The 13502-nt window shown below is 41.3% G+C and overlaps 1 protein-coding gene across 1 annotated transcript; it reads left to right on the forward strand.

Annotated features, from left to right (window-relative positions):
- The first annotated feature begins 659 nt into the window (after nucleotides 1-659).
- Nucleotides 660-9344, forward strand: amd1 (adenosylmethionine decarboxylase 1). The gene is made up of 9 exons (XM_061269491.1): nucleotides 660-996; nucleotides 4380-4466; nucleotides 5119-5245; nucleotides 5332-5434; nucleotides 5852-5894; nucleotides 6065-6209; nucleotides 6739-6831; nucleotides 6911-7066; nucleotides 7140-9344. Exons 1-9 carry the CDS (start codon nucleotides 884-886, stop codon nucleotides 7281-7283), a joined length of 1011 nt encoding a protein of 336 aa, XP_061125475.1. The 5' UTR covers nucleotides 660-883; the 3' UTR covers nucleotides 7284-9344.
- Nucleotides 9345-13502: the final 4158 nt, after the last annotated feature.

The following is a 13502-nucleotide window of genomic DNA, read 5'->3' on the forward strand; positions in this document are numbered from 1 at the left end:
CATTGCGCCTAATATATTTTATACCGTTTTTTGTTAAATTGAATTCGTGACACTGATAACTAGATGAAATACTGTATTACTATAAAAGTTTGATTACAGTTAAATCTTACGTGCAAATAATTTATTGTGACTTTCAAGTCAAAGCACACATAAAATAATAATCACAAGTGTATATATTCTTTAATTATATTTAACTGGAATGTGAGGTCAATTTGAGTAATTCCAGTGATTTGTTGACATTTGGGAAGATATAAGGTACCCATGCCGTGCCTGATTGTTTGTTTCCATTACCAGCTGATGGTGGTGACTTCCTTTTTTAGCAAGATGACTGCTCTGACATCTCGCTGATAGATTTCTCAACAGATTGCCTGTCAAACCGTTAGATAGACCAGTCTGGTATTTTGCAAGTGCCCTGCAACATCTCCGAAGTCTGAACCCAACTGCTTGTGACTTTTTCTCTGTCAATTTTAAGCACTTTACGTAGCCCTCACTTGCTGCGCGTACGTCACGTGACGTCGTGTTGTCAAGGAGAACTTAGCTAGCTATAGCTGAAACGGACAGCCCTTTGGACCAATCGTATCTTAGCAAATACAGTCCTACAATACGATTGGTTTTACAAGATAATGACGTATTCGTCGCTGTCTATATAAATGCACCTCATAGTCGGCATGTAGAGCTGTACACAGTATGGCCGGCGATATTAGCTAGCACTCGCTAACGGTATTCTCTGCAAAAGGGAAGACGGTAACTGAAGAAAAATCATTTGGCTTGTTTAACGGACTGTACATCTCTAAGTTATAATCTAATTGAATAAGGATTTAATAAGATCAAACGTTATAACCGACGTTTACTTTTAATTTTTTGATTGTGCGTCTGTTGTCTCATGATGGAAGATAGTGGTTCACATTTCTTCGAGGGGACCGAGAAATTGTTGGAATTGTGGTTCTCTCGGCAGGATGAGACCAAAGGAACCGGGGACCTGCGCACCATCCCGAGGTTTGTTTCACTGTGGGACTTCTGAATCTGTTGTCCTTATTAACGTCATCGTAATACCTACCACATGCTTGGCGATATTTCCTTCTCATTATTTTCTGTGTGTAATATTCAGGTGCATAGGGGTTTTTTTTGTTTTTTTGACGCGATCGCCGTTAATTCGTTTTAGAAGAGGGGAAACCGAAGACGGTCACTGGAGCCCACGCAATAGTTTACGCCGCCAGTTAAAAATGGCCACCCCTCCTGACTCATTCATTGCCGAGTAGACGTATGGTGACTTAACAGAATTTTCTCTTGACCAAGTTCTTGTGTATTCCGAGTCGGTATGTTAAATAAACAGTGTTGAATTCAAATGGAAAACAGGCTCACTGCTTAATAGTTAAGACTTGGGTTTTTTTGTGGAGTGGGGGGCGTCGTTTACCAGATTCATTTTTGTGGTTTCATCTCCAGTCCACAAAAACATGCTTCCGCTATGAACAATTATATGAATTCGTTTCGCCCTCACTGTTTTCACTCTGAAGGTCACAATTAAGCGTAGCATCTTATTCGTGCGCATCCGTTTTAGCAGGCCCTTAGATAATAAGCGTCATTTGAATTCAACCGTACAGTTAAAAAGTAGCTAAGCCGGTTTGCATGGTTTTGTGATGTTTTTTCTACGTAAGGGAGAGTAGTATTTACGTCACGAGGCAACTTCATGGAGCCACATCTGAAGTCAAGCATGTGGTCGGTCGGTCGTCACCACCTCGTGTTGCTTTTGCTAGCAACCTACCACGCCGATATACGAATTGCATTTACGAGTTTGTCACGTTCTGGTAGTTTGTGTTAAACCCTCTTTAGCAGTCCCCCTTTACTGCCGTGGTTGTTTTTTTATCAAGTAATGACTGTAGAATAGTCGTTTTGGAAAGAGGCCAACTTCTTCAACGGTCCACTTGAAAAATGGCCCAGTCACGTTTCTAGCCATGCATTTTGCTCCCTCCCAGTGCATTTGATTGGCTTCAGGGTCTTTGTGCAAGAACCTGTTCTGGGCTTCAAAGCAGACTGATGATGATCTTGAACCGCTCATAAAAATGACAGTGACGACTATGCAAAGGATATTTAAAAAAAAAAACTCATTGGCAAATTTGCATTGGTAATTACTTTGGTTATTTTTGTAGAGGTAGTTTCAAAAATGTAAAAACATTCCCTTGCTGACATGTTGGTGCGTTTGTAGGCTGTCATATGTCGAAAATGTTCGTGGAACTGCAACCCCTAATTGCTAACTAGAAGTTTGAAGAGAATCGAGGGAAAAACAAAAAAAACAGAAGTAGTTAGTCCTCTGGTTTGAACGCGTTACTAAACATGGCGCAAAGGCTATAAATGCACTTTTCTTGAATCATTGCACCCCATAATGAATAGAGTTAAAACCAAATTGTCTTATTTCAGAGATGCGTACCCATTACCAAACTTGCTGGTTTATATTTATGAAATAGAATGTGTGTGTTTTTTTTATAATAACCTAAATTGTGACTTTTTGAAGTTAAGAACAATGCACAATGACCTATTTTGTGTGAAAATACAAGACAGCCAGTCGGCAAATTCCTATTACAAGAGGTAATTTTTGTTTATTTTCGATTACCGTAATTTTCTGACTAAGTCGCGATTTTTTTTTTCATAATTTTATCGACTTATACTCAGGAGCGACTTATTTATATACATATATATGTTGTTGTTTTTTCACTTTTTTGGGCATTTTATGGCTGGTGCGATTTATACTCCGGTGCGATTTATAGTCTGAAAATTACGGTACATTCGCGAGTGTATCCCACCGTTGCTAGCTAGAACACACCTCATAATGTTTTTAGATAACACACTGGTGTGTGTTTATTTTCAAATGGCGCTGATCCATGTTTGCCTTCTTTGGTGCTTTTTACGTAGACTGACACTGAACAAACTTAAACGTCATTATAGATAATCCCATCACTACTTTGCGGGAGCAGAATGTCTTTGACAAAATTGTTGTTACCGGTTAAACTTGTATCTATGTATGTTAAAGGAGAGGTCAACCCGAGATGTCAAAACGTCCAGTTAAATCTTTTTCTTTTTTGCAAGCTTGCGTGTTATGAAATCAAAACAGGACGATGGAGGTGTAGGGAGGCTAATTTAAATGGTGAGTAAGTATAGTCCATTTGCTGATCACTGTTTAATGAAACTTGAAAAATTAAGAAATAAAGCAACAGATTTGCATTGTTGTTGTAATCTGATCTGGGATATATTGACTTCTGTTTACGCCACACTTGCTCGGTAGAATTTCACAAAGTTATCATGAGCACTGCAACTCAAAGTGTTTGATAATTTAACCCCCTCTAATTAAAGCAGCTACTTTTTTTCGTATAAAATCATAGTTAATTTGTCTTTATTTTAGCGTATGGCTAACCTGTAAGACTAAAAACAATGTAAAGCTGAGAGTGTTTTTGTCGGTTCATTTTAGAGATCCATTATTAAGTGTTCGATCAGCACTCCCTTACGGCAATATGTCTGATGCTCACAGATTGTTGTCTTTATAATCACTGATAATTTATCTCCCCTCAAACTGTCATCCTATCACAAAATGTGGTTGGGTTTATTTCATTTATTTTTCTCTTCTAATCAGGCATCTTATGAATGGAGATCTGTTCATTTACCCCCAGAGAACCGATTAAAGCCTTGCTGTGTTACTGTGGATCAGGCTGGCTGACTGTCGGCCAACTTTCAAATAAGTCCACAAGGGCTTTGAATTGTGAGAGAGCACTCACCTTAACACTCCCCATCGACTTTCAAAGCCGGTTGCATTCACTCTTCAGTTAATTTGATCAAGCAGAGGACGATTACATCTTTTGTAAACAGACTCCTCTCTCTTTTTAAATTAACTTGGTCGTCATTTGCCCAAGCGCCACAAATAGCCTTTGGTATAGTTTCACACTCGAGTGGGGGTTGACCTCGCTCTCCAATGGCGTCTCGCTGGTCTGAGGATATACTCTCATTTTCTGGAGCGGCCATAACTTTTTTTCCATGGGGATTTCTTTTTTTTATTTGTGTGTTGTTGTTTTTTTTGTATATTTAATTTCTTACCTTCCTATCCAAGAAATGTCTTTTCAGTCAAAAATGTTCAAGGTATTTTTATTCACACCTGCTTTTTACGTGACCACATGCTCATATTTTTGGCTACCCCAGCCAGCCTACGCTGCTCCCCCGGGTGAGCTAAATAACCCTAATCTCCATGACCTTGCAACTTTGCCATGCTCTGCAGCAAGTATCTTATTTCTTCGAGTTATGTCGAGGTTACCTCATCTTGAGAGCGAAGCAATGCTTGGAATGTGAACGAGGCGCCATTGCTAAATCTTGCCCGTTCTTTTTGTGTTTTCTTTTAGGTTTGAGTGGGACAAACTTTTGGAGAATGTGCACTGTTTGATCATAAGTGTGACAAAGACCGACAAGCAGGAAGCTTATATACTCAGGTGAGATGTGGACCAGTATGTCTGCCGCATTTGGCTATGAATAGAAGGCTTTCCGGGATTAGACTGGTCACCTTTCAGTCACTTGGCATTGCCATTGCTTGCCGGTGCTTTCGGGTGGCGACGTGGGCACTCTACGGCTCTTTAATATCACTGGATATGCAAATTCTTGTTCTTAACCGGAAAAGCAAAGCACTCAATTAGTTGTTTCCGTGACTAAATATCAATAATTGGTTAATAAAGGGTAATTGGGGTAAAATGGTTTCATTATTATAAGCTATTATGCGATTAATCGATTTTTAAAATGGAGTGGGGAATTGAGGAAAGTCAGAAGAAATGAGCCTAGATATCGGGAAGAAGATTACACAAGTCTGCTTAAATTTTTTTGGGTGGAATTTCCAGATGCCTGAAGGTTCATCTGTTCCCCAAAAAATTATAAATACCATGGGAATGTCCAGAAATCATCATGCATAATGAGGCTGGTGCAGTTCAAAGATTAGATGGCAACACATCAAAAAAACATTATGCGGAAATACTGAAGCAACATCTTTGGGTGTCACTGAGTCTTCTAAATGAACAGTGTCTCTGTGTTGGTGACGTAATTGAATTGTCCTTTGTCTTTTTTTTTTTTTTTCTTACCCCTCCCGCCATTCAGTGAGAGTAGCATGTTTGTCTCCAAGAGACGTTTCATTTTGAAAACATGTGGAACCACCCTCTTACTGCAAGCACTGGTGCCTCTGCTGGAACTCGCCAGGGAGTACTGCGGGTTTGATGCCATCGAGGTGAGCCACATCCTTGTCATAGCTTTTTTTTTTTTTTCTTTGCTAACGTTTTGGCTCACGCCCAACTTGATTACCCGGTTTTGCAGAACTTCTTCTACTCCCGCAAGAATTTTATGAAACCAACCCATCAAGAGTTTCCTCATCGCAACTTCCAAGAGGAAGTAGACTTTCTCGGCCAGATTTTCCCAAGTACGTGACCAAAAGTAGTCTTTATTTGTAAGGTCAACTGTAAAAAAACAAAACAAAAAAACAATTGTGCATTATCCAGTGAGCAATGAAAATAAATTAAGCGAGCTTTGAAGCCCAGATCCACTCCTATTTTTTCTGTCTCAGAGCCACACCATTCCATATTTGTGGCCCATGTCCAATGCTTTCACAAACTTTAATGGAGATATGTTAAGCGTCATAGAAACCACTAATTATATTTATGAAGTGGAGACATCCCTGTTTACGCCAAGCGCTTTGTCCACTTGGAACCAGCAGATGATTATACCTTGAAGCATGTCTAATTATTTTAACCATTGATATTTAACCCAGTGGGTATTTGTTACTAATATGCAGTCATGAAAAGAGCAATATTAATTTGGGGTCTTTGACTTCCTTCAGATGGTGCAGCCTACTGTATGGGACGTTTGAACGCTGACTGCTGGTAAGAACTCATTTCTACACATCGTTAGCATTGTCAACCAACCTGTTTTTGGAGTTTTTTGAAAAAAAAAAAGTATATTTTTATTTTGTGTTTATTTGATAATAGTAAATTTGAAAAAAAAAAAAGACTCAAGTAGAATTCTCACCAGTTCCCATTTTGTTGTTAACCAGGTATCTGTTTACTCTGGACTTGCCAGAGTACTGGGAGAACAAGTATGCGGATCAGACATTGGAAGTTCTGATGAGTGACCTTGATCCAGCTATTATGGACCAGTTCTATATGAAAGATGGTGTTTCTGCAAGTGAAGTCACTCGTGTAAGGCAAATATTGAAAATAGAACTTTTTTTTGCTGAGTAGTATTGTTCAGTTTAATTTCAACAAAGATTAGTGCAGAGAAAAGGGTTTGGTTTTAGTTTTTTTATATCAGTTGAAGTACAGCATTTTGTTATAGGTGCATTCTTGTGCTCTATTAAAAGTTTAAAAGTTAATTTGTGTTTTTATACACACTGTTCAAATATGTTTGTTACCCTATGGCACGTTGCATTTCGTTAGTATTAAGCTAGCGCTAGCTAACAAAGCTGTTCAAATATACAAAGTGTATTTATGGTTTATCAATTTTACTGTAAACTTATAGAGCCTAAAGTTTGAGGAGTCTTGAAAGTACGTTGTGGAAAGCCTTCCATTCCATCGGACAGTGTACATATTTAAAAAAATATATAATAATTGAGTAGGCAATGCGGCCTCATTAGTTGCCACACAAGTCGCTTAATACAGCTTTGACATAATTGACACAATTAGATATGAATTATTTGATGCCAAGTTTTTGTTTTGTTATCTATTCCAGATGAGTGGAATTTGTGACCTGATACCAGGTTCTGTGATAGATGCTACAATGTTCAACCCGTGTGGATACTCAATGAACGGAATGAAGACTGACGTAAGTATTTCTTGGTGCTTCTATTGTGACTGGTCTTTAACTTCAACCCCTGGCCGGCTCTTCTTTTTGCCTCTTGCAGGGGACCTACTGGACCATTCACATCACCCCAGAGCCAGATTTCTCCTACGTTAGCTTTGAGACAAACCTCTCCCAGACATCGTACGATGACCTTGTCCGGAAGGTGGTGGATATTTTCAAGCCGGGAAAATTTGTGACGACGCTGTTTGTCAATCAGGTATGTATTTCGTGCTCCGGCTTCCGTCGGATGATTTCTACAGTCTAACTCGAACCCTCTTCTCCCACTGCAGAGTTCGAAATGCCGCAGCGTCTTCTCTTCTGCCCAAAAACTCGACGGGTTCAAGCGTCTCGACCGCCAGCTGGCTCAGTTCAACGATTACAATTTTGTGTTCACAAGCTATATTAAGAACTGCCAGAAGAATCAGAAGAGCTGAGGGTGGGAGATGAAGAGGAGGCGGAAAAAAGGTGGCCGTTTGGACTTTCTTCCTGGTGGCCACCTTCCATTAGAAATCTTACGATCCTCAGCCTGCCTTCTTCCTCCCGCCCTCGTCTCCCTTGATGAAGCTCACAGGGGTAAAGACGAGCCCAGTTTAACCGCCAATACGAGTTGTTTGCATTGTTGTATCTGTGACGTAGACCTCTTGCATGAAAGCTCTTTTATCTGTTTCCATATGCTAGCACACTCTTGGTGTGGTCTTGAAGTGCATGTAGAAGAATTAAACGCGCTCCATTTGAGGCTTTCCACCTGTGACCAGTCCAAAGGCCCCTACTTGCAGGTCTCCTCCCTCATCCCACACAGACAGGGCTTCCGGCCACATTAAAAGCACGCCCCTGACATGCTCAGATTAGTCTTATTTAATTCCGATTTGCGACAATTGGCGAGGATCATTCATAAAGGAGTGCACTTTATAGTCCTTTTTTTTTTTTTTTTTTTTAACCCAGGGTTTAAAAATGAAAACTGGCCTTTTGTCTCTATGAATGTATACAATGTTTGCCAAGCCTTGCCAATATTGTTTTTGGAATTAAGTGATCATATTTCCTGTCTTCCAATTTTAAATTGTGTACAAACTACAAAATCGCAGCTTTAAACTCGAGGCCAGTGAAGGGAATCCACACAATTCAAGATCTTTTTATTAGCACACTTTGTAACACATACTTTTTTTTTTTTACTATGCTGCATCTACAGGAAGATTCTAGCTTCTTGTTATATTCGTTTCACAGTCACACAGAAAAAGGAATGTAGTCGACGCACGCTGACGCCATCTCGTCCAACCCATCTTTCGAATGTACACGACGTGTCTCTAGAGAAAAGCCTGGTCTACCTTTTGAGCTGAATGTATGACTTCAAGCGTGCGCCGACTGACTCCGCCCCTATTCTTCTGCGCATAGCTCACAATGCCCTCTGCCGACTGTCCCGTTCCCAGCAGGCCAGACAGGTCAAATATCCCCCCCCAGAATTAGAAGAGAGGTGAGCTGGCGGGGGCATAATGAATCAGAGACTTTTGCTTGCCCAGCAAAGCATTTTTTCCCTTTGACAATATCCATCCCCTCTCTCGCTTTCCGCCCCATACAAAAATGTGTAAGCGTACAATCGAGGCCCACCAGTCTGAGCATGCCAGGGTCATCCCGGATCATTCCACATCCAACCACTGCACCATCTACCATGTCATTACTGGTGCCCAGACATTTTTTTTTTTTTGCCGTCAAATGGGCTTCCTCACTATTCTTTGTTTGCATCAATGCCCTTTTATAAACTTTGGGCTCATGGATGGATGAGGGATGCATGCAAGCAATGCTGTATTGCTAGACCGTGTCGTAAAGCGTCGTCTGTATTTGCCCTCGTTTTGCTAGCTTGAGGCTTATTTAAAGCTGCACACTTCCCCTCCAAGTCTTCCTTGTGCTCAGTACAGCTGGCCATGTTTTCCTTCTAACCACCTGCTACAGAGTCATTTCTTTTTATTTTTGTTTAAGAGTAAAAATTACACGGCTCCAGGGGAAAGTTTGACCTTCTTTGCACACCGCTTGTATCACAATGATCTGTAATCTGGCACTTGGAACAGTTTTCCTAGATAGTGTACCATGGCCTTTTGGAGTGGTTTCAGTATTTCCTCGAGGACCAACATCTGTACTTAACTTCCTCAGCTTGGCAGCCCTCCTCCTTCCACTATGAGGTCCAGCACTGTTCAATGCTCATGCAGATCATTGGATTGTTAGCTACTAATAACTCGCTCGTTTCTTGCGGTGGACCAATTTATTTTTTTTCTGGCAATGTCAAACTAGGTTTGGAGCAGTTTTGTTTTCAAAGTAATGATTCCACACTTTGCCACCTTTTGTGAATCTTCCAGTTAAAACTCAATTCTGATAAGTCTCCGCTTGGCAAGTGAGTGCTGTTATGGGTGGAGACACTTTGCTGTTCTAATTCTCTTTTGCGATTTGGTCAAGATGTGCTAAAATGTATGTGATAGCTTAATGCTAAAATAAAATAATCATCTGTGTAGTGTGTTTTGTTTGAATTAGGATCTTGCGCTTGGATTGAATTGTTTCCAGTGGCTGTGGAAGCGGTAAGAATCTTTACTAATCTTGAGAATATATATTGTACTTGGGATTTTTGAACTTTATTGCTGATATACTGAAAATCCTGTAGTAACAATCCTGATTATACTGAAAATCAATAGCTGAAAAATTAAATAACATGCATAAAGTAAAGGTTTGATTCTCTCTGCCCATTGCTATAGACTGAAAATCCTGTGTGGGGGGGGGGGGGGGTACAATAGCTGAAAAATTAAATTTGCACAAAGTAAAGCAGTTTAATTGTGTCCCCCCCTATGGATGCCATCATTAAACTTTGAAGGAACTGAGTTCTCCCCAGACTCTCAATCTTTTTATAGGATAGGTATTCCATGCTTTTTGGTTGAATCTGTAAAATAGACGGTAGTTGTTGTTGACCTTAATAGAAAATTCCATAGCAGTTTCCTTGACGCAAACCTGTAAAACAGTACGATACATTTTTTTTATCCATCCATTGGGTAGAACACAACTAGATTTGTATTACCCTGAAGTCGTGGCCGGGATTGTAGGGTAGGGAAATTTTAGGAAAGGCTTGGTCCCTGTACACCCAATCTTCATTCATATAGGCAGTGACCATGGCGGTTTTTTTTTTCATTGTGAACGTCAGGCTTAGCGCAAGCCCCTCGTAACTGTGCTGATAGGGATAATGATAGTAGGCCAAAACATCGACATCAAATCTGGAACACACACACACGGGTGTTGTCATGTTTATACGCACACACAAAAGGTGAGCCAATTGAAACTGCAGCCATTATGGGGAAAAGTGACTTATTACGTAGACTGATTGGCCTGGAAGTCGAGTTCGATGCCGTTGGACATAGAACGCCAAGTCAGAGGGATGAATTGCTACACAGACAGCAAAACAAGAGGACATAGTTAGTCGACACATTTTAGGTGCAGCTTGAAACCACACCCGAGGGGTTTGGCCATTTTGAACCATGGACTTTCTTTATGGGATGAATGTTCTAACCTAGCAATTGAGTGGCCTTGAGTGGATTTTTGACACAATCAATTGACTCACATTTTATTTAGGGATATTTTTACTTTTGGCTAAATAAGTAATCAACCACCAAGAGAGAATTTACACTTCTACCTTCTTACTGCTCACTTTTTTTTCCCCAGCTGCTAAACAAAAGGATTTCACATCTCGGCCTGAATATTGTCTACCAAAAATCAACTGGACAACCTTCATATTTGACTTTGACCAAATAACCTAAAATACAATCAACCACCCAGGGAGAAATTACACTTTGTGGTACTCAGTCAAAAGGATTGTCCTTTCTTCGCACCTCACGCCTTATCTTTGGTTTCTTTTTGGTCAGTTTGGTGTTTGGCAGCTTCTGCAAAACAAAAGAACATGTCAACCACAGAGGCAATTTACATTGGCTTTTCGCACCTGCTGCTGTCCTTGCACCTTAGGCTTCACCGAGACTGAGGTCACGTTCATCGCTGGTTTCTTAGTGGTCAGTGTAGTGTTGGGCAGCTTCTGCAAAACAAAGAACATGTCAACCACAGAAGAAATTTACATTTCTTGGTACATTTTGAATAAGTCAAGAGGATTCTCCTTGCACCTTGGTCTTTACCAAGACTGAGGTCACATTCAGCGCTGGTGTCTTAGTGGTCAGTGTGGTGTTGGGCAGCTTCTGCAAAACAAAAAACATGTCAACCACAGAAGCAATTCAGATTTCTTGGTACATTTTGAATCAGTCAAGAGGATTGTCCTTGCACCTTGGTCTTTACCAAGACTGAGGTCACATTCAGCACTGGTGTTTTAGTGGTCAGTGTGGTGTTGGGCAGCTTCTGCAAAACAAAGAACATGTCAACCACAGAAGCAATTCACATTTCTTGGTACATTTTGAATCAGTCAAGAGGATTGTCCTTGCACCGTGGTCTTTACCAAGACTGAGGTCACATTCAGCGCTGGTGTCTTAGTGGTCAATGCAGTGGGCAGCTTCTGCAAAACAAAAAACATGTCAACCACAGAAGCAATTCAGATTTCTTGGTACATTTTGAATCAGTCAAGAGGATTGTCCTTGCACCTTGGTCTTTACCAAGACTGAGGTCACATTCAGCACTGGTGTCTTAGTGGTCAGTGTGGTGTTGGGCAGCTTCTGCAAAACAAAAACCATGTCAACCACAGAAGCAATTCAGATTTCTTGGTACATTTTGAATCAGTCAAGAGGATTGGGGTTGCACCGTGATCTTTACCAAGACTGAGGTCACGTTCCGCGCTGGTGTCTTAGTGGTCAGTGTGGTGTTGGGCAGCTTCTGCAAAACAAAGAACATGTCAACCACAGAAGCAATTCACATTTCTTGGTACATTTTGAATCAGTCAAAAGGATTGTCCTTGCACCGTGGTCTTTACCAAGACTGAGGTCACATTCAGCGCTGGTGTCTTAGTGGTCAATGCAGTGTTGGGCAGCTTCTGCAAAACAAAAAACATGTCAACCACAGAAGCGATTCACATTTCTTGGTACATTTTGAATCAGTCAAGAGGATTGTCCTTGCACCGTGGTCTTTACCAAGACTGAGGTCACATTCAGCGCTGGTGTCTTAGTGGTCAATGCAGTGGGCAGCTTCTGCAAAACAAAGAACATGTCGACCACAGAAGCAATTCACATTTCTTGGTACATTTTGAATCAGTCAAGAGGATTGGCGTTGCACCGTGATCTTTACCAAGACTGAGGTCACGTTCCGCGCTGGTGTCTTAGTGGTCAGTGTGGTGTTGGGCAGCTTCTGCAAAACAAAGAACATGTCGACCACAGAAGCAATTCACATTTCTTGGTACATTTTGAATCAGTCAAGAGGATTGTCCTTGCACCGTGGTCTTTACCAAGACTGAGGTCACATTCAGCGCTGGTGTATTAGTGGTCAGTGTGGTGTTGGGCAGCTTCTGCAAAACAAAGAACATGTCAACCACAGAAGCAATTCACATTTCTTGGTACATTTTGAATCAGTCAAGAGGATTGTCCTTGCACCGTGGTCTTTACCGCGACTGAGGTCACATTCAGGGCTGGTTCTTTAGTGGTCAGTGTGGTGTTGGGAAGCTTCTGCAAAACAAAAGAACAGGTCAACCACAGAGGCAATTGACATTTCCTGGTAAATCAGTCAAGAGGATTTCGCACCTGCTGCTGTCCTTGCACCGTGGGCTTCACCAAGACTGAGGTCACGTTCCGCGCTGGTGTCGTGGTGGTCAGTGTGGTGTTGGGCAGCTTATGCAAAACATACAAACATGTCAACCACAGAGGCAATTTATGTTTCTTGATGCATCTTTAATCAGTCAAGAGAATTGTCCTTGCACCGTGATCTTTACCAAGACTGAGGTCACGTTCAGCGCTGGTGTCTTGGTGGTCAGTGGGGTGTTGGGCAGCTTCTGCAAAACAAAAAACATGTCAACCACAGAAGCAATTCAGATTTCTTGGTACATTTTGAATCAGTCAAGAGGATTGTCCTTGCACCTTGGTCTTTACCAAGACTGAAGTCACATTCAGCGCTGGTGTCTTAGTGGTCAGTGTGGTGTTGGGCAGCTTCTGCAAAACAAAGAACATGTCAACCACAGAAGCAATTTACATTTCTTGGTACATTTTGAATCAGTCAAGAGGATTGGCGTTGCACCGTGGTCTTTACCAAGACTGAGGTCACATTCAGCGCTGGTGTTTTAGTGGTCAGTGTGGTGTTGGGCAGCTTCTGCTAAACAAAGAACAGGTCAACCACAGAAGCAATTTACATTTCTTGGTACATTTTGAATCAGTCAAGAGGATTGTCCTTGCACCGTGGTCTTTACCAAGACTGAGGTCACATTCAGCGCTGGTGTCTTAGTGGTCAGTGTGGTGTTGGGCAGCTTCTGCAAAACAAAGAACAGGTCATCCACAGAGGCAATTGACATTTCTTGATGCATCTTGAATCAGTCAAGAGGATGCACCGTGATCTTTACAGAGACTGAGGTCACGTTCAGCGCTGGTGTCTTGGTGGTCAGTGTGGTGTTGGGCAGCTTCTGCAAAACAAAGAACAGGTCATCCACAGAAGCAAGTTACATTTCTTGGTACATTTTGAATCGGTCAAGAGGATTGGCCTTTCGCACCTGC

This window comes from Syngnathus typhle, linkage group LG22, assembly GCF_033458585.1.
Source record: "Syngnathus typhle isolate RoL2023-S1 ecotype Sweden linkage group LG22, RoL_Styp_1.0, whole genome shotgun sequence".
Classification (NCBI taxonomy): Eukaryota; Metazoa; Chordata; class Actinopteri; order Syngnathiformes; family Syngnathidae; genus Syngnathus; species Syngnathus typhle.

Excerpts from the sequence above, each read along its gene's own strand:
- amd1 (XM_061269491.1), top strand. The coding sequence starts at position 884 with ATGATGGAAGATAGTGGTTCACATTTCTTCGAGGGGACCGAGAAATTG. Across the intron at positions 997-4,379 it reads GACCTGCGCACCATCCCGAG|GTTTGAGTGGGACAAACTTT; the intron begins GTTTGTTTCACT and ends GTTTTCTTTTAG. Across the intron at positions 6,832-6,910 it reads TGAACGGAATGAAGACTGAC|GGGACCTACTGGACCATTCA; the intron begins GTAAGTATTTCT and ends TGCCTCTTGCAG.